This window comes from Chiroxiphia lanceolata, chromosome 5 (assembly GCF_009829145.1).
Source record: "Chiroxiphia lanceolata isolate bChiLan1 chromosome 5, bChiLan1.pri, whole genome shotgun sequence".
NCBI classification, from domain to species: domain Eukaryota; kingdom Metazoa; phylum Chordata; class Aves; order Passeriformes; family Pipridae; genus Chiroxiphia; species Chiroxiphia lanceolata.
In genome coordinates, this window is record NC_045641.1 from 22,708,217 (window position 1) to 22,732,187 (window position 23,971).

At 35.6% G+C, this 23,971-nt stretch overlaps 1 protein-coding gene across 19 annotated transcripts in view; it reads left to right on the top strand.

The window, feature by feature from the left end:
• CADPS2 (calcium dependent secretion activator 2) overlaps positions 1-23,971 on the top strand; it is a 295,682-nt gene that overhangs the window by 171,638 nt on the left and 100,073 nt on the right. For all 19 annotated transcript variants that reach the window (XM_032687469.1, XM_032687472.1, XM_032687479.1 and 16 more), the window contains exons 9-11: positions 11,861-11,927; positions 17,307-17,415; positions 18,558-18,758. In XM_032687469.1, the coding sequence (XP_032543360.1) occupies positions 11,861-11,927; positions 17,307-17,415; positions 18,558-18,758 (377 nt within the window). The remainder of the gene's footprint in view (positions 1-11,860; positions 11,928-17,306; positions 17,416-18,557; positions 18,759-23,971) is intronic.

Here is a 23,971-nt window from a genome sequence, read left to right on the forward strand (position 1 = left end):
TGTATTCCAGGTGGGGTCTCACGAAAAATGCATGTATGTTAAATGCTGTACATGGTTTGTCTTTGGACCAACAGACAGAAGAGGACCTCTAAGATTATCTTTCATGCTGCTGCCTGTATGGAGTGAACTGAGGACAAACTGGCAGGGAAAGTGTTCTGGTAGGTGTAGGTTTGAGTTCTACCACTGTCTCCATCAGGGTCAGACCAGCTTCCCCTTCCTTACCACTTAATGTTATAAGATTCCCAACCCAAAACTGCCATCTGCTTTTCTTCAGTTTGTTCCAAAGATGAAAATTGGTGTGGTTCTGGTGAGAAAAGTGTGCATAATCCTAAGTACACAACTAGTTACCCTTGCTCAGTAAATCAGTGGCTTAGAAGTTACTATTTTTATTATGTGTTCCTGCAGTTCTGGTTTTAACTGCTGATTTCAATTTTGAGATCACTTGAAGTTCAGTCTTAAGTGGAATGCACCATGTCATATAGACCAAGTAGAAGAGAATAAGAAACTTGGCTCAGTTTGTAGTAGTGCTGATGGGGAGAAGTCTGCCTGCGGATGTGCTCCCCTCATGGTTGGCCAGCCGATGGCCAGCCTCTTTTCTAAAACTGAATGTTTGTAGCTTTTTAGCCTTTTTCTTCTGGTTGTAAATCTTGGCTTTGAAGGGCAAGCTAAGATCTGAAGCAACGATCTGAATACTTAACTACGGAATGATTCCTTTTAGATTAAGAGCAATAGGCCAGGAACCAGTACCACATGACATGGGCAGAGGATGTCACTTTACAGATCTTTCAGTCAAACCATTTAGAAACACATTCTGAGTAATGAATGCATCCAAATTAAATTTGGAGGTGTTATGCAAGCAACACAACTGGGACTGATATTAAATATTAAAAATAATGCCAGTAGCTGAAAACACACGCTAGGCTACGATCTCTAAAAATGTTACAGATGTTGCGGTTGCTTTTTTTAATTCACTGTTTGTGAAAATGAAGAAGAATCAGAGGAGAGGAACCAACAATTTGTGTAAATGCAGCTTTACCATTATTTTGTGTGTTGAGAAGCAATGGATCCATTTGTAAACAGGAAATAACTGATCCTTAGATTAGAATTGTATGATTAAGTTAATAAAGTAATCATATTATGTAAAATTTTATTGCCATTATAGAATGTGAGTGTTCAACTTAATCACAAATGCTACATTCCTTTTTAATTGAGCTGTATGTATTCTCCTTAATGGAAGGCTTGAGGTTTTTTCTTGCACACTCAATATATTTTAATTGAACACCTGATTCCTGCCACCAACACATTAACATCTGGACGCTATTTTTTATGCATATAGATATGCTGATTAAAACTCAGCAGAAAAGCAGATAAAAAGACAACATTAAACACTTTCAGCCGTAATTTTTTATTATATATTGAGAAGCTTTTAATTACCTTGCTTCATTTAATTAGTCCTGCTACTTAGGTCAATTGGGTTTTTATTGATATACCATGTTACCAACTTCACTAATTGGCACAAAATGGTGTGTGACTATACTAAATATCTTGTCTTTCTTGACTATACTAAATATCTTGTCCAAAAGAATTTCTTATGATTTTTTCACATTTCTGAGACTTTTTATTTATTTCAAAGTCTTTTTAACAATATATAAAATATTTTGACAGAGTGGCTTGATTTAAAATTTAGCGTTTCACTTTTAGTTTTGTTACTGAGTTAAAGACAAAAAAGATTCTAAAGAAAAAGTGTTTATTTCCCAACAATATATTTTAGCGTCAGAAAATAACACTACCTTTGTAGTTTTTAAAACTTTAGTCTTTCTTCAGAAAGAAAAGTGTATTTTAAAACATTCTTTGTCATTATGACTTTAAGCATAATTTTTCAGCATTTACTAATTTAGTCTGGAAGAAAACCAGCAGTGCTGTGTCACTGCAGCTGTTGTAGTCTAGTGGTTTTGGGATCTGTTCTGTAGTGGAATCTGACGACTATGAGTATAGAGGAGCTCAAGTTATATAAACATTTTAGTTCATAATATTAATTTCCAGTTAATTAGTAACAGAGCTTATGAAAACAGAGACTTAATGGAAGTGTAATTATCAAAAAATATTTTTTTCTATGTGAGATAATTTCTTTGAATAATTGATTATAGACCTCTCCTTAATTTTAGATTCTTCTATGCCACACCATTTTTTATATTTTTCTTTAAAAATGTAACATATTTGTGACTCACTAATTTCTGAAGATGTATTTGGTATCTCTGTACCAGGCAAAAAAAAGATTACAATTTAACTAATAGCACTTTTTTGGTTTACCAAATGCTGATAGTTTTGTGAATAATTTCTATGCTTTTTGAGTTGTTGTATAATCTTTCTAATATATGTGTTCAACTGTGTTGGTACTTCAACAGATAAAGTAATTCATCATTATGCAATCAATCCTCTCCCCTTAATTTGAGAATAAATGTATTATTAATATGTATGACTCTGTGCTCCCAGAGAGACATGATTTGTGGAATAATATCACATTCTACTTATTTAAAATACTCATTTTAAAATTATTTGAAATACAGTTTTTACAATCCTTGCCCTGAAGTTTAACTTAACCACTTTTTGTGATTACACAGTGGCATTTTCTTTCCTCTTCAAATCTGTCACAAGCAGGTAGCAGGGATCAATTTGAGCTAGATTTTCTTAGTCTGGGCCATAGCGTTATACATATCCTGACATCCACAGGAGGGCAGCATGGTTAAATTAAGGGAGAAGATGGCAATATGATTATATTCCAGAAGCTGAATTAATCTCACTTCTATTTTGTCTTTGATTTTATGAATTTCATTTTTTTTTTAATTTTTATGTAACAGCAATTTTAGAGTTGAATATCATTGTAGTATTGCTATTTTAGGTAGGCAGTTACTTGTCAGAGCAATCCTGTGCAGCAGCACTGGGCTGATCCCAGGAGATGACTCTGATGTTCCCTCACAGGTGGTAAATTCTGTATTCCTGAAGTCCTCCTACAGCTCCAGTAGCAAATCAGCTCCAGTTTAATAACTCCAATGGAGGGACAGAGCATTTGAATGTTTTATTTAATACGATAAAGAACTTCTGGCAAATCCGTGCTGCTGTTATAAACTTATATCTTTCTTGCATAGCACTTTTTTTTTCCCCTAACCACCACCCAAAACAAAACCATGTTAGGAATTTTTTTTTCCTAATTCTATTAATCCATTTAAAAAATCCTGAATTCCATGAAGGAATACTTAAATAACTTTCTCAAAGTTATTTCCAGTGATGCATTTCTGTTGTTTTCTAGAGTAAGTCCTGTGGAATTCACTTTTACATTGTTTGCTTCTGTGTGGCATTTCCAAGGATAAACATCCAATCACGTTAATGGTTCTAATTCAAATTACTGTACACTGGAAGCTGTCTCTTCCAATGCCACAAGACAATTGCTAAATATTACCAGTGAGTGCCAGTTTCAGAGTTAGCCTGAATCTACTAGGTGTAGATTTTGAAAGTTTAAAATGTTTGAGAAAAACATTATGGAAATTAATTGAAACAAAAATCCATTAAAAAGTTATAAACACGGAGACACCATTTTTAGATAAAGAAACTCCTAGAGACAGTAATACTTCCCTCCACACCCTGATGAGAACAAGGTACAGGCCTGGCTTTTGGGTGGCCACTTCTACATTCTTTTGGAGAGAAGTTTCTTCAAAAGAGACAAAGTGACATGGAGTCAGAAGACTTTTTGTTTCTTTGGCATCTTTAAAATTCTACATGTGTTCTGTATAAAAAGTTTCTTAAAAATGGATATTTTCAGAGAACTGATTGGCTGGGTCATACTTATGAAAGCTTTCTTCTTTGTTTTTACCTTTGTATTGTCATCAAAAGATAGCCAGGAGTATAAAAGTATTTTTTTTACTCTAACTTTTGATGAAAGGATCACTTACAGTTGTTGTTCTGCACCACTCAGTTTCCTGAGGCAGAATGACTCTATCAGAATATAAGATTAATCTTGCTGTTTTGGACCAAATATTCATATAACCCAGTATCACGTCTCCCACTGTGGCCAACAGCAGATGACTGGGAAAGTTTATAAGAGTAATCTCAGTGCTCTTCCAGACTCCACTCATCTGCAGACCAAGGACTTTCTGAGCAGATTATGACTGCATATACAAACATTCAACGCAATTAAATACTTTTTTCTACAGCCTGTCCAGGAATGCCTAAAATGCACAATGAAATTTACCTAATTTGCGTTCATGGAAACAAGCTATAACAGTTCCATTGCTGTGTGAGAGTGGAAATTAATGTCTGGCATTGTTCCTGTTCCTACATTCTTTAAAGGTGCTAGAGATGTGATGGAGACAGTCCACACCACTGATATGCAGGAAGCATTTTGTTTTTCTGCTTCTGTATGTTGGATGGAAAGAGAAGTGGTATTCTTAGTTTTTCAGTGCATGAAGTGTCAAAATTTTAATCAGAAGAAAATAACAGAGTTCCCAATAAAAAGATTTTTATTTCTGCAACATGGGGATATTGTATATGAATTCCAGAAAGGTAACTGCATTTTCCCCACTTTTGCTCTAGCACTTTTCATTCTGGATGGCTCTATAGTAGCATAACTAAAAAGAATTGTTTTCTGCCAAGTGTGCCAAACATTTTGAAATCTTACAGTCAGTGTAGTCTCTGTTCGTTATCAACTACATTGTCATTGGATTCACAGAAGTTTTACCTCGTAGCATTGGCTGAAAAGAACAAACTAAGATTTACTATTCTGAATTGTGCTTTAGAATGAATACTTCTGTCAGATGGCAAACATTTTCCATGAATGTCACATTATCAACTTTTCATGATGCCTAGGTACAGAAAGCCTCCTTCATGTACGTCTTTTCAGGCAACTAATTACAATGGCTAAATATGGAGTCTTTGCGCTGTCAGGATCTGGTAGAGCCCATGGAAACAGAAGGGTGTTTCCAAAGGATAATCTGCAAAGTTCTGAAAAGGAAATATACCCCAAGCACGCTAGATCCATACAAGGTACAGGAGAACATATTCACTGAAAATGTCATAGTGGATTGCAAAGACAAACATATTTAATTTGCTGGTTCCCTTTGAAATATTTTCTTTTCACTTTTTTTAAATTCATAAATGAGTTGCATGTTTTGACACATAGAGTTAAAGGACTGATCAATTTTACAGGCTTCTGAAATGCGTTTTCCAATGTCTGGAAGATAAGGGCTGTTGTGAGACTTTCCTGGATGTTTTTTTCTGGTGCACAAGGAGCTCAAGTTCTGAACAGTCTTGCTCTTTTCCGCTTTGGTTTCTCTCCCACAGAAGTTAATGTGGTATTGCTAACCTCCTACACCGGACATGTTGCAAGGAGTAATTGCTTGGTTTATAAAGCACTCCTCAAGTGTCACAAAATGTTCCTATTAAGGGAACAATCCTATGTAAGTGAGGACTTGGTAAACTGATTTGTTTCAAATCTTTGGTGATGTTTTTAAATGGTGGTTTTAATTGAATTCTTTTAGGGATTTTTTAAAAAATCTCACTGTCAAGGATTTTAAAAATTAGTTTTAAAACATCATAACATTCTGAATAAACATATTCTGTGCGCACAAATTAAAGGAAGGTGCTAGACTGATTCAATGTCATAATTTTTGTGCTTCTTTTCAAATCACAAATCAGGATACTGGGTGTAACATACCTTCTCATGCCTTTGCTAGATCAGACCCTTTAGGCTAATTCATAAGTACTTTAAAATACCTATTCATGATGATGACAACAAATGTTATGAAAATACTTAAAATTTACAATCTTCAGGATGAAAAGTGTACGCATCTTGTTCTTCTTATATGTTTTATTACAAAAAAATTAGCTTTGCTGAGGTCTGTATTCTTTACAAAATTAAAATTATATCAATTCAAAAGTACCAGTGAAAAGAAATACATGAAATATGTAACCACTCAGAGATAACCAAAACCAATTATCATTCCTAAAAGAGTTCATGCTTTTACTGACCTCCACCACCGAAGTTTTCAACACCTTTTTATTTTTTCCATGAGCGGATGTGTATGACCTAGAAACAAAAGTAAATCTTTCATACTAACAGGTCCTTCATTTAGACTTTCTAGATCACAAATAATATCACTCCCTGACCGGAAAAATGTTCATCAGTTTTTCCATGTTTTTCTATGTAATTGCAGTGACATGGAGATGTGTAGACTGGATACTTGACTACTTCTGGGTACTCAGATGCTTCTGAGTTATTTAAGGTCTGTCAATGTAAATAGTTTCCACCGCTAAAGTGAACGGTTAGGGGAGAGCAGTGTCATTGAAACTTTTTATACTAAATCAACATCAGAATTTAAATTCAGATTTTCACTTTGAAAACCAATCTCTTAGTTGTTCCTGCTTACTGTGTTTTTCTATTCACAATTTATTATCTTTTTAGATTAAATTTAACCAAGAGCTGAGCTCCAGGGGTGTACCCATATATGCTGCAAACCACTGGTAGCTATTTTGTCCATGGTTTGAGACTAGAGCTAGTCCAAAGTAAGCTGCATCAAAAAGCAGAGTGTGGATGTCTGCTCCTCAGCACCAGCTGTTTTGCTGTTGTGCTGCATTACCTATTTACATTGCAATTAGATTACATTAGAATTAGAGTGCTTTCTACAGTTATGTTGCATCTAAAGGATTTAGTTATTTTGTTGCTGGAATTCTCTTGAGGCTAAAGGATGTTCTTCTGTCTTCTTAAACAGTTACACTTTACATACCAAATAGGTTTCATGATATGACATAAATTGGATTAATAATTCTCAAGTTGCCATTGTAGTTACTTCACAGGTTCCATAAGTACTAGCATGCATATTCATGAATGTTGAAGCACTCTGGAGTTTAGTAAAATATCACTGTTAAAGAATCTAGGGATATCTGATCTGCCAGCATACCAATAACCATTTATACTGTAAGTGAAAAGTTGTTTATCAGGAAAAAAGCCACACATTTTCCTGTTCATATTATGAGTATCTTGCTAATTGGAATAAATGGAACTGTTTTCTGTGGCTGTGATGTTTGTATTACTTGACATTCTTCAACATTTCTTTATCCTTAACAGGCATAATTACAGTAGTTTAGGCTGATTTTTTTCATTCCATCTGTTGAAGGCTTATTTAGTTCTCTTTCTCAAGAGCACAGAAAGTACTAAAATGAATCTGAGAATGTTTACAGCTAGGTTTCTTATGACCTAGGTCATATTGTTGTCTTGAATCAGTTTTCTCTCTCATCCTCAACTGAAGACAAAAAAATTTCTTAATCTTTCGGGGTTAAATAAAAGAAGGAATGCAGTGCTAGGAAGATTCCTTTTATGCAAGGCGCAGGGATGACTGAAAGTGCCTGTGGGCATTTGGTCTCCATTGGCTCTCTCAGCGAATGCAATGATGCCCAGGGATAGCCTGTATTGTTGTCAGTTAAATGGGATCATGAGTGTCTGAAAGGTGTTTGAGAATGAACTGAAAATCATTTTCACAAGTGGATGATTACTTCTGCCACATGTTAACCGAACTCTATCAGAGTGGCCCAGATTTTTGAGACTGCATTAATTGCTCTTTCAACCTTGACTGAGGTTTCTCTTTAAGAAAGGCCTTTGCTGGACTAAACTGCTACATGTATTGATTTTTCTTTCTATATTTTTTTCATTGTTTGTGATAAATGAAGCCTTTTACAAGTAGAGAATTTATCATTCAAGATGTAGATAGATTGCTTCATTCCTTAGAATAAAAAGGCTGGTCTAAAAATGATCTCTGTAAAAGTAATAAGTCCATTCTCATTTCTCCATCAGTGAATAGCTCCAGTATTCCACACAAAATTATGTTTTTCAGCTATTCATTAGTGCTTATTTTTTTCATCAAAAAGTAAAACCCTGCAGTCTTCCAGTGAGGTGAGGACTTAGAGCAAATAAGCTGCCATCTTCTTTCCTGTGTATGCCATCACATAATTGAAACTAAACTATAATATTTAGCACTGTGGTTTTGCGTTTTGGTAGCAAAAGGAAATATACTTTGAAAGCTATTCAACATTTATGTATTTACAATATAGGGATGCCCAGACTTTTTAAAGAAAATGGATGTTCATTTTGTTTGTTCCATTTCTGGAGAAGAAAATTGTATTGACTGTGATGAGATGATGTATAAAATGTTTTTATCCAGGTCTTTCTGTGTTTTGTAGTGGAAAAGTAATTTCTTGTATTTTTACTTGTTTTCCAGGAAAATTAACTTTAAGTATTAAATGGGTTTTTTTTGGTACCATCTTATAAGCGTTGTGAAGTATAATCATGTAAATCTGTGGCTTCATACAAATCAAGTTTTTAGTTTTTTATTTGGGAGTGAATGAAGAGAAAAAAAGCAGTATTAAATAATGTTGAAGAAAAGAAGATTGCAGAACTGTTTTTAAGAGAAAAAGTCTAAAAAAAGTGATTGCAGAGTTTGTACATTTGGTTGCATTTTCATATTACTACAAAACTGCTAGAAAATCTTCACACTGGGATCACACTTAAATACTCAAAATGTTTGATCAAGGTCCTGTTTTCTATGTGCTGTATAAAAACAGGTATATTAGTCTTAAGTTACTGGAAATTATGTGAGTAATATCAAAACACTGAAAAAGGCAACCACAAATGTACATACAAACTGTAAATATTCTTTCTAATGTGCATATGTACAGACACAGAAATTATGTGTGTATATCTCATTTATTATATTAATATATTTTTACAGAGTAAAAGTCTACTCTCTGAATATGTTTCAAAGTACATCAAAATCCCAATCTTTCTGAGCTTCTTGTCAGTCTGTTTATTAAACATTCTCAAAACATGATCTTACAGAAAAGTCAAAATAAATCTAAGCAATTACTCTTGTTGTGTTCAGATATAGGAGAAGTATTTCAGTGTCTGCCTTCCTTGTGTATGGCTGAACTGTAATAATTCAAGAATTATTTTAGATGATCCCAACTTTGGAACCCAAATTAGAGTGAGAAAAATTGAAGCTAATGGAGTGGTTAATGTTTAGAAATACGGAATTGGCTTCTTCTGAATATCAGTTTCTTCTTTGTATTGAACATAATATTTTACCTGAAGAAAGGTAAAGTATTTGAATGAATGGCTGTTCTGTGTTTCTTGTTCCTGCTTAAAATAGTCTGAACAATTGATGCTGTGCATCTTGTGCACATTTTTTTGGATGGGGAGAGTGAGTGGAACTGAGTGAGTGAGCTACACATATGGGTAGAGAAATAGCAGGCTGCAGTTGTGTGAGTTCATGACTGTGAGGATCTGTTCTGGTTTGTGGTACTGACATTTACCTGAGACTCGTGGAAAATAATGCAATTCCCCATCTTAAAAACAAAACATTCTTCAACTGAGACCCATGAAAAATGATGCAATTCCCCATCTTAAAAATAAAACATTCCTCAGCTTAGCTCTAGGACTTAGCTGATTTCTGAGTCTGTTTACCTAGTAATTTCTGCTCCAGCTGAGAAACCCAAGTCTCATTTAATTCTGCAAACTGGCTATTGGAGATTTTTTTTCTGTTCTAGGCATCACCTACAGTTTCTACAGAAAAAGAAGTTCAAAGAGGATTCTAGAAGTCTAGAATGTTTGGGTCCTTCCAGATGTAAATGTTAGACTCTTGAGTAAGAATTAATCTCTTTATCTTTGAGGAGCATGCACACTTAAGATGAGCACAGGAGATACCCCCTGTAAACGGCTGAAACTTTCTACATTAGAAAAAAGTTGTCACCATTAGAGATGGCACTGGAAGAGGGATTAATAACATAAGATTATAACTGCGTGTTTATAGTGATTTTTAAAAGCAGACAACATAAAACTTTGCATTTCTACACTAAATCCAGCTTTGTGTCATGAATGCTATTTTCCTTTGTTACCTACTCTTATGTAAGACCAGCAGATTTTAAAGTGAGATAGTTAATGTTCCACTCTTTTGTTTCCCAAGGAGACTCTTATTTAACACCTTAGTTGGAAGTAATTTGTAGGCGGAATAAAAGTGCACATTGCTATTTAATTTCTTTTTGTATGCTTTCTTATTTTTTATTTTTGAATTTACTGTATCTTGTGTTAGTTCTGCCTGTACGTGGTATATCTTACATGAAAAGTAATTTAAAAAGCAGCCCACTTTTCCCTATGGCAAATGTTCTTTTGAGACCTCGTTTTTTAAAAGCATCTTTCTGTACCAGTCTCAGAATAGAATTAAATTGAAAAGGAAATTAAGAAAAAAGAAAACATTAACACCATTAATTCAGAAAAAATAATTAACTTGGTGTTTTTAAGTTTGGGTTGCTCATTTTCTGACATTTTCCTGTGAGTACATAAAGCCTGGTAATTGTGTACACAAAGCCAATTTTTTCTCCCTCATACAAATAAAAAGCAGAGTAACCAAGTGAGTCAGAGCTTCAACACAAGTGTAACAGAAGCTGAAGAAGGGCAAACATTGGTGTTGTAATAACAAGGGAACCACTACTTAATCTGACAAACCATCATGGTTAATAAGCATTATGCTGAACATTCATTTTGGACACAAATTTATCCTTTGTGATGACAAATGTGGGAAAGAATGTGCTTGAGTTTACACCTAGGGCAGTTGTAAAAAGGTTTTGTCCCTATTTTGTTTGCCCATTTCAGGTAAGATGTTGGTTCATTGCTCTGTTTTTCAGCTGAGTTACAAATTTATCGGGCAGCAAAGCCACAGAAGTGATCAGAAAGCAGGAGACCTTATCCTCTTACCAGAGAGGCTCCTGTTCATCTATCAATCATCCAACCAACCATTCACATCCTGGTTATTATTTCTTCATAATATATGTACCAGCATGCCCTGGAGAGTGCCCCGTTAAGCCAGAATTCATTGGTCTGAACATTTGTTGTTCTGCCTTTGACCAACCTCGTTGTATGAGATGCCCTTGACAGAATCTGGCCAGCCAGAAGGGACAGCTCTTGGGTAGTATTTTGCTCTCTTGACAGGTCTTAAGCATCAGATCCTTACCACTCATAGGCTCTTGCTTACAATCCCACAGCTCATCCTTTTCTTCTTGCTGTCTTTGTTAACAACAGTGCAACATGATCACAGTGACAGAAAAAAAAGTCACTATAATGCCAGAAAACTTGCTGCAATTTCTTGGGTAATGAGTGTGCTCCCTCTACCACCAAAGAGTATCAGCATCTGTGGTTTTCTCATCTCACTGGTTGATACTTCTCATTACATGATCTGATTCAAAGCCTGGAAATTGCCAAGGTGACAAGGAGTTGTTGTAATCTAAGAGTCTTTATAGTGAAGTGCTTCTGTTTAGGAAATTAGATTCTAGTTTACTCTGGAAAAAAAATTTAATCTTGTGTGTCTGCTAACATTGTGTTATGTGAGCATTTTACCAAACTGACACCGTGGCTGACTTCTCACAGACTAAATGAACACTAGCAAATCTGTAGAAACCAAAGAGGATAAAAGCTGTTGGGGAGTTTAACTTTTCTAACATTCAGTATTTCTGTGTAGTCAAAAGTGTTCTACTTTAAGCCATTTTTTCTATTTTTCGGACACAATTGGTGAAATGTAAGTGGTTAGTCTTCCCAAATATGAGGTCATTTGTTTCTGCTTTTTGTGTTATTTTGAGTGAAAAGGGATGTCTCTTTGCATTTTTATGATATGAGTAAATAGAAGAAAAAAATAACTTCTTAAATGTGACAACACTGAAGAAGTAGCTCAATAGATAGAGCAAATTAATACACAAATTTGTATTGGGTCCTCCTAATGTCATGCTTCATACTAATGGAAAAATACTCCCTTTATTATTTCCTTTGCAGATATTTGTATGCTCTAGGACAGAAGGTTTGGAAGCGGTGGAAAAAACGCTACTTTGTTCTTGTTCAGGTTAGTAGTCTGCCATGAAATTTCAATAAAAAGAATTCTTGGTCTGTGAATTATGTATGATTTTTGGAGCCATTCATAAATCCGTATCTTCAGGCAACGTATGCAGTACTACTCCAAGCTTCTTGTTAGTTTTTGTAATTTACATACTTAGTAAACTGAAGCATTACCAAGTTTTGCATATATGTAAATGGGTTCCTACACTGAGCAATGTTTCAACTGAAACCTAGAAACTTCTGAAGGAAACTTCTGTGACACTGTAATAGTCTGCTGACAGCTTTCCACCAGCACTTCAGTTAAAATACAGTCATATTTCACAAAAAGGATTGTACTTACTGTTTAATTAATTTAAGTACAGGAAATGCTGTTCTGCATCCTTTGTTTTATTGACAGAAAACTCTTAAAATCTGAGTCTCCATAAATGTCATACAAAGATTGAAGCCTGTTAGTGAGGCTTTTTTTTAAGAACTAAACCTTCTTAAACTACTTTGCAGAAAGCCTAATTCCTTTATCCCTGTCAATCACACTCACCTGGTCTCCTCCTACTCTTAAATTATGAAAACTGTACGGATGTAAAAGAAAATTACTGAACAAGTTCTTTATTAAAGTAAAGTTAAAAGCCAAGAATATTTGCATATTATTCTTGCTGAGCTTGATGTCAATATGGTGTTTTTGCTGGCTTCAATGGGAATTGGCTTGCATATTGATAATCAGTGAGTAATGCTTATAAGGTTAGAAAAGTTGGAAAGTTTACAGAAGTCATTTGGGTTCTGATTTTACCAAGATCCTTTGTGAAGAGAGGAGGACATTTTGTGACTATTTGTCAGTGTTGGGAAGATCTCTATATAAGGCATGGATCTGAAGAGAAAATTATTCAAAGTTGCAGAGAAAAAAAAAAAGAAAGTCTACATGTTGCCTTGTCCTTCATGCTTTACTTTAACACTCGTCCTACTTATCACCCCTTTCACAAAAACAAAGAACTTGTTCTTTTCCTCTAAGACACAAGTGTCATCTGATTTTTAAATTGTACACCTAAGAGATACACTTTATGTGAGTTTGATATGGAACCATCATCTGGGAGACCAGTTTATTCCAGTCAAGTTAATTTTAACTATCTTCCTCTCTCTATACTGAAATTGAAATACTGGAGGAGAATATTACAGGAATTTTCCAACTGTGATGGGATTTAGTAATATATTTCATTTTAAAACAGCTATCAATTCAAGAAAGCTATATAAAAAATACCATGTTAAATCAATATTTACGGTCCAGGCTCATTTATGTAGTCCAGCTGTGATACGTACACTGACAATAAGCTGAAGTCAATACATGTGAAATAAGCATTCAGTAATGAAGTAGTCTGTTGTATTGACATATTATTGACACATTGACAAGTCTTCCTTTATAGATTAACTTTTAACTTACGTAGCAAAATATGAAGGCCATGAAATTCAGTTCTAAGGCAGATGCTATCGATATGATTTACACAGACTTTGCAAATTTAACTCGGTTATGACATTAGAAGAATAATGTTGATTTTTAGGAGTGTGATGTGAGTAATGTGCACCTTCATTATTGTTGCACGTATTAGAAGTTGTTAGTGGTTTCTGAAAGAACAGATCGGTGTTACAGGAAGGTTATAGAATCTGAAAATGTTAGCCTCTTCATTATATTTGTTTTTTATCCTTTGTCATCCAGTCATTTCTCTAAAAGGTTATTCATTTAAAACCAGAAAAAGGCAGGGACATAACATGTTTGGTGAAAAGCCTCAGCTGGACCTGCTGTGTTTTACTTCATTTACTGTCTGATAATATCTTTCTCCAGTAATCAGAATGCAGATTCACTTCTGTCATTTTAATTTCATTTGTTCTAATGTTTGAAAAGTCAGTCATTTGTTTCATGGATAATTTTTTTCTAAACATGCCAACCACGCAGGCTAATTCTTGCTGCTGAACTCCTGGAGTGGGCTGCCCAGTGAAGCCCTGTAGCAGACACCACAGAGTCAGCCTCCAGGTTTGCAGTAACACTTCCTCCCAGCACATTAAACAGGGTCTTTGTGCCCCATGGGGACATCCGCTAGTGACACTGCTCATAAGTCACGTTCACATTTCTGTGCCTGTCTGTCATACATGCACAGGTTGTTGCTTTTCCACTTTGTTACAAAATAGGTGGAACAGCTGGTAGTCAGGTGTTTGGACATCTGGAAAATAGTGAAATTTGGGTAAATGCAGTTGTAGGAAGAGGATTGCCTTTTCTTTTGTCAAGATTACCATTCAAGAAGATGGCTTAATTCTGTTTTTTTCTGATAATGTGTTGTACATAGTCTTGACTTGCGAGTACCAAAAGTACTCTATGAAGTATTTATGCTAATTTGATGAATTCTAAGGCAAAGCTAATTACAGCTCCATTAACTTAAATCCAGTCATAGATGTATATTAAAAAGTGTGTGTAATTTCAGATTGTGCTGGTGATTCTTTCTGTAATAAGTGATAGCAACCCCTGATAACCATAAGAAAAAGGGTTTAAGAGATTGCAAGTGTAAATAAACGAGTCAAGTTCTGTATTTCTTTATTTTGTTGGGACTTTCTTTTCCCCCGGCAAAGTTTTCTGGTGTTTTTGTATCTGTTTCTTTGGTGAAGAGACTTTAAAATTTCTCATTTTCAACAAAAAGATGAAGTCACTGATTGTGACTGATTATTCTTTTAAAAATAAGAGCATGCACTTGAAATACATTTGAAAGAGTAAAATCAACAGCACTGTAATGTCTATCTTGTTATAGATGTAAGGTTAAAAAATGAAGGCACGTAGCCCAGACCTTCCACAAGCTTATCTTCAGAAACATAGAGTGGCTGAAGAAATATGAAAAAAATGTGCATCCTATTTCCACAATTAGTGTCTGCTAGCTTCCCTTTTGATGGCTCCCATTGCCTGTACAGTGTGATTATATGGAATTGTTGGCATAAAAATGTGAGACATGGATGTGGGTGCTTGCCAGTTTATTTAATTCAACCAAGTAGAATAATTGAAATTTTTTTTTTACTGCAGTGCCAGGTATCAAAAATTAAAACTGTAGATTTACAAGAAAAGAGAACAAACCTTTCATGAAATATGATGCTAATTGCAAAGGATTTAGAGGTGTGTGACTAACCAACAGCTCCCTCCATGCTTGTGCATAAGGGCAAATATGGTTCTTGGGAATATAAGCAGGGAAATACCAGGCAGTGACCAAGGTGATGTTGCTGCCAGGCCTAGAGCAGATGGTGTGGCATAGAGGATGAGTCCTGTGTCAGGGTCCCAAGGGGACCACCAGCCTTGACTGTCCCTGTCCACAGTCCAGCACCCCATTCCAGCCTCCCAGGGTCATCATCCCCAGCCCCAGTGATGCCACAGAAGGGCTGGTCTCCAGCTCCCCATATCTGAGGTCCAGCCTTGGCCCATGCCTAGTGCCTGGTGCTGGGTTTGGGGCAGGCTACCCCAGTGCTCCTGGCTGCCCCACTCCTAGCTAGACCCTACCTTCAAAGCCCTGCCCTGCCAGCCCAGGGATAATTTAAAATCTTTAAACCAAAATATATTTATTTTCTAAAATACATATACTATGAATGAAAGCAAAACTGTGGGCTCAATGCACAAAGAGTGAGGTGAAATTCTGCCATGCCTGTCATGCTGAAGGATGGGCTGGCTGCTTGTAAGAGACCCTACTAACCTGAAAATCTGATTTTCTGGATGGGCTAGATTGGTTTTTTTGTGTTTATGTATATTTAGTCTGGTCTTGGTACAACCTCCTTAAGCGAATGTACCAAATCTGATGTGGAAAGCTGGCACTCAGTTTTAGTCGCCTGACAGTGTCTCTCAAATTCTTATCTCCTCCTATACAACTGCCTTTGCTTAACTAATATATTAATTATACTTGAATACCTATGTTTAATTGCTCCGCCCTGTAGACTTCTGCTGTGGTTCTGGAGACATCAGTTTGGCACTTGAGGCCTCATGGCCATTTTGTGGAGAGAGCTGTTCCTTTTGCTTGTACAGGCTGTGGCAGGGGATATTCAGTCACCATGCACTGCATACACATAGCACAGCATAGTCCTGTTTCAAAAAAGCCCCAATAATTAAAATAATGAAATATTTTTAGAGCATTATGCATATAATAATCATGCATTCCATCCTTATTTTTAAAAAGCATCAATCTTTTACAGAGAATAAAGGTACAGCACCATCAAATAAATGAATGAAGCTGAAATCAGCTGTCCAAATTTTACTTCCAAAAGGATCATTCCTGAAGTTGTAGCCTAAGAAGTAATTCTAGATAACAATTAGCTGAGCAATCAGCAGCCAAAATAAAGATGGTCCATCATCTCTCAGATGAGTCCTTGCCTATCCATAAATTTTACAAATTCAAGAAATAATATTGTCGTTCAAAACAAGTCTGTTGGCCAGGTATCCTACAGTCTTTGGAGATGATCGTTTCAGAGGTACATATACATTCAGTTTCCCTAAGTTTCAAGTGTTCACAGATTCACACAGTCTTTCTTCTGCTCACCCTCTTATAATCTTCCCAGCTCTTCATTTAAGGCTGGGAACACCTCATTTTGTTTCAACGATTCAGCTTTTTCCCTCCCAGCTGTTACATTTCTTTCTTTATCTTTCCAGTCACTTTTTCCTCAGCTCTCCTTATTGTTTTCTATTTTGTCTACAGAGTCTATAACCTCATGGTGATGGATTCTTTTCTTATTGCTTTATTATTTTTTTAATAATTGTACTTGATGAGAAGTAATTAATGTTGTTCATGCCAGCTGCAGGCTACCTGGCCTACACAGGGCTGTATCTAGTGAGCCAAGCAACCCAGAGATGGGTGAGAACACAGGTGCAAAAGATACCAAAATCAAACTGTAGGTTCTGGTGCTTCCATCTTTTACTAGAAATGGTCAGATTATGTGTTCCTTTTTCCAGTTTATTGATAATTGTGGCACTCCTTCTGCAAACAGTACTTTTATACATAAAAGTCGGGGTTTTTTCAGTTTCTTAGAATATGTTACTTTTTTTCTTTTACAGTAGACTGAGAAGTTTGGTCAGTAGCACAATACCAAGTAATTTCCCTATAAGAACCTAAATGGCTCCCCTTCAATTTCTCATAAAGCAACAATCCAAAATGCACTGTATTTCAGGAAACTGCAGAGAGATGTGTTTATGGCTGTGGTTTGTTTCTTTCCTTCATTTTGGCAGAAAGAGGAAAGAACGCAAAGTTTTACACTGTTAATATTTCTGGAGGAAAAAAAAAGGCAGTTATTTTTTCAGTGCAACTGAATGCTAATTTAAACCATGGTACCTTTGTTATACATTTCTGGAATATAATCATCAATTAAGAAGTACTTTCTTATCCAGGTTAGCCAATACACATTTGCAATGTGCAGTTACAGAGAAAAGAAATCTGAGCCTCAGGAACTGATGCAACTCGAAGGATACACTGTGGATTATACAGCTCCTCACACAGGTACTTTTCATGATTTTGAAATGTGATACTGAGGCACGATATATGTGTAAAACAACTGATTCAATTTGATCGTTTTGATCTAGCACCAAAAAACCCCAAGGTTCTTTGACAATTATTCCACTAGGACATTCTGATGTGAAAAATCATCCTTTAAGAAGGAAGCTTGTTGTAAGACTAATGAACAATAAACTTTACACCAAAGTTTCCTGAACCATTGAAAGACCACATATAATACGAGGAAAAACTTATGAATTCTAGTCACTATTTCTCTTTTCTGTTTTTGATGGTGGTGACATGCGGCAGTGTACTGTGAAGTATATTCATAAATAACATAGAAAGGAAGGCAAATGATGACAGTGCTTGTGAAAGACAAATTGCTCATAGTAATAAAAAGTAAATTTGGAGGTATCAGAAAAATCTGCACAAGTTAGTATTAAAAGGGCAGAAAAAAGCAAAGTTACACATGCAGAGAAAAACAGTTCTACCCATACAGTGGAGGGTTATGAAATTAGAAGGCATCTGAAATATTGAAGATTGATCTTAGAAAATGTTGGCTCAATGTTTAGAATAATCAAGAAGGCAAGCAGTGCTCAGAATGTGTTTGGAAAAACAAAACAATTCAAACAATTCTGTCATAAAGAAATCCCTGGCTCAGCCATATTGACCGTATTGCTGTTCTCATTACGTGGTCTCACAGAAAAATACTGGAGTGAGAAAAGCTACTAAGGAAGGAACAGCAGCAGTGATAAGAGGTATGGAACTGTCTCTGTTAAATAAGAAATAAAGTTGACAGAGTATTCCATCTAGGAAAATACTGCCAGGAAGGAAGATACATTAGAGAAAGGCAAAATAGCATATGACCCAGAGAAGATGAATGAGAAATAAACTGAAGCTGAATTGGAGGTGGAGTCATGTAAATATTTACTCCTGTAACTTTTATATTTATTCTACTTATGTGGTACCATTTGATCCTTATAGCTCTAGATTTTATCATATTTTTAGATCCTAAATACCTATAAAATGTTTTCACACACTCCTCCATGCATACATATTCAGAGTAAAACCAATAATGTAATAAACATTGATGGTGACTGAGAAGTAACATGCATTTATCAAGGTTACCTTCTTATTTACTGCTTCAGGTCTTCAGGGTGGTCGAATGTTTTTCAATGCTGTTAAAGAAGGCGATACCGTGATATTTGCCAGTGATGATGAGCAGGATAGAATACTCTGGGTTCAAGCTATGTACAGAGCCACGGGTCAGTCGTATAAGCCTGTTCCTGCAAGTCAAGTTCAGAAGATGAATCCTAAAGGAGGCAATGTCACAGATACATCCCCACTTTGTAAGTTGTCTTTCATTTTCTTTTGTTGCTTTGGTTTTGGTTTTAGCTGTTAAAATGTGTAGCAGGTCCCTCAATGAAGTTTAATTAAGCAGAACTTATTCACTAGGCACACGTACCTAGCAGTTTGTTGTTAGCCAGAAGCTCTTTAACTCAGATTCTTATTAACAGCAAGGGAAATCCTGACTTGCAGGTCATTATTATAATCCATGAAAATACAGTAATTAGTTTCATGTTCATTACAATTGACCAACATATTACCATGGAGACGGTGTTTGGTTTGCATTATATTTTTCATTAGCCAGGCAGTGTAGCGTTGAATAGAAAAGCATCAATCTATTCTCAGAACTTTTATAGATTTAGGTCAGCTTTATCATACATTGTATGTATTAGTTATCTAAAAATTGCAGACAGTACCTTGTGAGCTGAAAGGCACTAGAGAGGCTGCTGGATTTTTTCAGCGCACAGTGTAATATTAAACTACGTATAAAAAACTTCTTAAAATTATTCAAGTTTTCCTCATCTTTCTTTGAGGAAAATATTGTTTCAGAGAAAATTAAGGTAGATAGCATATATTAAATGTATATTTAGATTTTCATATAGTCTCTTTCAAAGTATTCTTTCTTGTCATGTATCTGCACATAGGAAGCATATATGCATTTTTTTGTTGTTGTTGTGGAGGCTGAGTGCAATCCAAGGATTTTTGTAGTAGCCATTGGATTTTTGCAATGTCATACAACTGTATACAATAATCCTTCTTCATTATCATATACCTGTACATGTAGAGTGACAGAAGGGAGATATATGTTTTAGGCTAAACTTGGTTTAATGTCTGAAGTCTGCAGCAGGTTGACCCAAACCCAGTCTCCTCCCTTAGTCCTGCTATCACTCAGTCTCACAGCCTTCCATTCATCCTATAATCTTATATCATTTTACTGTTAGAAGAAATGTAAAATATGCTTATTAAACTCAGTAATATTTATCTAAAATCCTGACTAGGTTGTCAAGATCATTGAAAAAAAAAATTACTCTCACAAAAGCACTGATATCTGTGTTTAATCTGAAACAATGTGGAAGGGAATTAATCTGAAGAAATTTGTGAAGTAACCATTCCTGATGGAGGCATTAAAGTGAAGTATTTTGTGGGATGGAAGTAGTGTTGCAAAAGCAAAAGTGGAGCAACAGCCAAGGAGTGCTTCTGCTCACCTCCTTCCAGTTATCTGGACCTGGGCTGGGTAGTGGGAGTTCACTGTGTGAAGAAAATTTAAATATGTTTAAAACTGCACGATGTAGAAAAAAGTCAGCTTAAGGAGATAGCTTTCAATGTTTTTCTGTATTATGTTTATAAAATATCTTCTGTCATCTTGAAATTTTCTTGATAGATACGAAAAGCAATTGAAAGTGGTCATTTAAGAAATTAAAACATCAGATGATGATTAATATGCCACATACCTAGCAGTATTGAGGTTAGTTCTTTGCTAGTAATACATACTAACGTTTCCATTTTCCATTGCCTTGTAGACAAAATTGCATCTTCCAAGTTAAGCTTACATTATTAGCTGGAAGTGACATTTGTTAAATGCAAGCTTTTCCTTAAACATTTAATGTTTTTAGTCAAGTGATTTGTGTAAATAATAATAAACGATACTTTGTTTTCACAGCCCTTGCTGTTTTCTATATTCTCAAGTTCAAAGCTTTTAAGGGTTATTTAAGGGTTATTAAGGGGTAGAGTTATTCCTGTGATCTATACCAGGAACTCCTTTTATACAAAAGAAAGTAGTAGAAAGGAAAGAGACTCCTTTTGTATACCGTGGGCTGTATTTTTTTGCGATTGCTGGTGCTTGGTTCCACATAAGATAATTCCTTATGCAAAAGAGTGCTTAAAATGACATGAATAAAATCCAGCCACCTCAAATCTAGATCAAAGCAAACACATCAGGAACTTCTGAAAAGAAACTAGATGTGATTATAATATGACAGCCAGGGTCTGCCTGATCTTTACAGCTATTATCACAAGTGGAGAAAATAGAAATGTTACTTTTGTGTGTGCACAGCAGCAGCACTCCAGAAGGCCAGCCTAAAGATCTCTAACTGAATGTAGAGGCCCTTCCTGTTGATGCTGTATAGCAATTTAGTATCATTCATGTAGGTAATTTAGAAGAAACTTGGTATTCTATACTACCAATGAGACAAACAAACATTTTGGTGTGGCACTGGAATCAAACTACTATTGCATCTGTCAAACTCTTAAAATGCCAACTTCTTCATTTCTAAGTAACTTGGTATTGCAGTTTTGTAGTAGACAGGCTAATGTCAGCACTGATCAAGAAAAAGAGACTGGTCTCCAGTTCCACTCTGCAAAAGCATGTTGAATACAAAGAACAGAGTATCTAAGAATGGATGTTTATAGAAAAGGCAGAAGTTTCTCAAGGTCATTAATGTTTCAGCGAAAGCACCAATGAAAAATAGATTCAGCTGAGTCACATAAAGGTGTGGGAAGTGATCCCTTTCTTAATGAGCAGCATATTAAGAGATGTATTCATATAGTTGAAAAGGCTCCTGAAGTGCTGAACACTGATAATAACTTGGTCATAACACAAGAGTTAACAGCAGCACATCAGGGGATTGTCATGTCTTAACCAACAAATACAAAGTCAAATATGATTCTGATCCTACACACTTGAGTTCAGAAATGGTCTCTTTGTGAAAATATTTGCAAAGAAGAAAGGAGAGAGTCAGATACTGGAAAACCAAGTTAGGTGAGAAATCATTTGATCTGAGATGTATAGCTTTCTTCATCTCTTTTTTGGAATCATGTCACATCAAAACAGCTCACAAAAATAATTTGACAATTTGCAGAGACCGATTATAACTGTTGTCGTAAAAATGCTGTTTAGAGGCCATGTACAGAACATCAGATCTTATTTCTTAAGTAGCAAGGGGTAGCAAAGGAAGTCAAATACATAGGCCATGCATTGGTGTTACAAAACACCAATCCAGTGACAGCAAAGTTGAAGACATTTGCAAATGAAACATCCATCTGACCAAGAGACTGCCACGGAGGAAACTTGTGTGGACATTTAAATCATGCAAGCAGAGCCATTAGTGTTGTGCAATCAAGCAGAAAATGCAGGCAATTTGCCAAATGAATTAATGCTTTGGAGTTAGTCATGAAAATATAATATTAACATTTTCAATGTATTTGCATATACCAATGATAAGTGCTTTAAAATTTCTATCATAGTTTAATAATGTGGGAATAAATTATGAACTTCATGGGGGTTTTAAATGTTATTTGTATCACTCTCAGTCTTTGAACTGGCTACATTAGAGACTCTGTGCAAAAACCAGAATATGATTAATATTAGTATTAATACTGGTGTCCTAAGACATACACACAAGAAATACCACTGCTTAAACTTACGGTGGCGTTGCTCAGTTTTGGAATAATTTTTAATATTCTTGTAATGCAGTTCTTTTAAAATAGCTCTCTGATGTTTGCATCTGTATGTTCAATTAATTAAAATTTTTAGAAACAAACAAATATATTTTTTCATTTGATGTAGTTTTCTCAGCAGGTGTGGCAGCTTTATTTCCATCTTACCCTTTGCCACCTGGAAGAGTAGAGTAACTCCAATCTCCCTGCATGTTCCCCCATTCTCTTTTATGTCTGTTTCCTGTTTGCCTCCAACTACCCCCATCTCCCTTTTAGAAAGAAAATGTTAGCACTGGCCTCTACCACCTTAGGCATTCATTAAGTCCCCTTTATGCTCTTCTCGTGTACTACTCAAAAACATATAAAGATTATCTACTATCCTCTTCAAATCTGTCCTTCAGCAAAATACTGGCAATCCAGGGGTGGTCAGTGTGGTATCCCCAGCCTGACAGCCTGTATGGGCCAACTGCTTACTCATTCTCTGCCACTTTCTCTGCAGCAGTGATTTCATGGCCTGATATCTAAATTATAATGTTCTGGGGTCATAGATTGTCTCTTTGGCCTGTGTTTCTAAGCATGTAGCACTTTGGAGTCCTGGTCAATGATCAGGAGTCAAAATGTTTCCAATGTAAGCTGTCACTATCTGTCTGGAGTGGCACTTGAAGGAATGTAATGCATGTCTTGCCACTGTCTTTTCCAACCAGTTCCAGCCCCTTCTGTATCAGTCATAGTTCTTACCCTGCTACTCCTAGTCTTTAAATCTTTTTAATCCCTACAATACTAAATTTCTTGCCTCTACCTGCTCTTCTTTCCTGCCTGCCTGAACTAGTTCAGATTTCTTCCACAATGCTTAAAGTCAAGCAGGGGTGTCACTGAGAACCACAAAAGGGAGGAGGTCACCACTTTGCAATGCCAGTTCTTGTAGTTCACTCGAGCACAAAGTAAATGCTGCAGAAAATGTGTGTTTGCTTCTGGGCTGGAACAGGGCAGAGATGATGTCTAGAGGTACTATGAACTACTTGAGAATGTACTATAAACATGAAATTCTTGGTAGTCTTAATTCGGTCAGATCTGCTGAGTCACTGGGCGTGAGATGATTTTCATAGCCTTTGCAGATGGACTAAAATTGGAAGTTTCTTGCAAAGACAGCAACAGGCATATTTAGGATTATATTCTGCCAAAATTATTATTCTTGTCTAAAAGAACACCTGAAGAATTTGCTAGAACTCCTGCAATAGGTTTTGTGGTTTTACCATCATTTGAAAATATATTTATTTTTCCTATCTTGATCCAAAAAAGCATAGTTTTTTCATTAACAGTTTCCGAAAGATTAAATAAATACACAACTTGAAACAGGCAGTGAAACATGTAAGTAGAAGCCAAAACAATGATTTTGAGATAAAGGCAAATTGAAAAGCAGGACAACAAATTCCATTAAAAAGGGAAGAAAAAACTAATGGTGAAAACGCAGAAGAAATATTACTGCTTCAAAGCTCTCCCCAAACATCTTCTCAATATTTTTCAAGATTGAGAAAGCATAGAGATAATAATGGATTTGTATTTTTTTAACTCTATATCATAATATGGGACTCTTTATGTCTATTTGCATGTTGCTTGAACAGGCAGCTAAAGCTCATTTATGCAGGAATTTGAAAAATACAATCACTCTAACAATTTTTAAAAGTAGAGTGGTAATTTTTTTCATCATGGTCATATAACATTTATAAATTTCTCATAAACTTTGTTCAAGTTCTTACTTTTGTTTAAAAATCCATTTTGT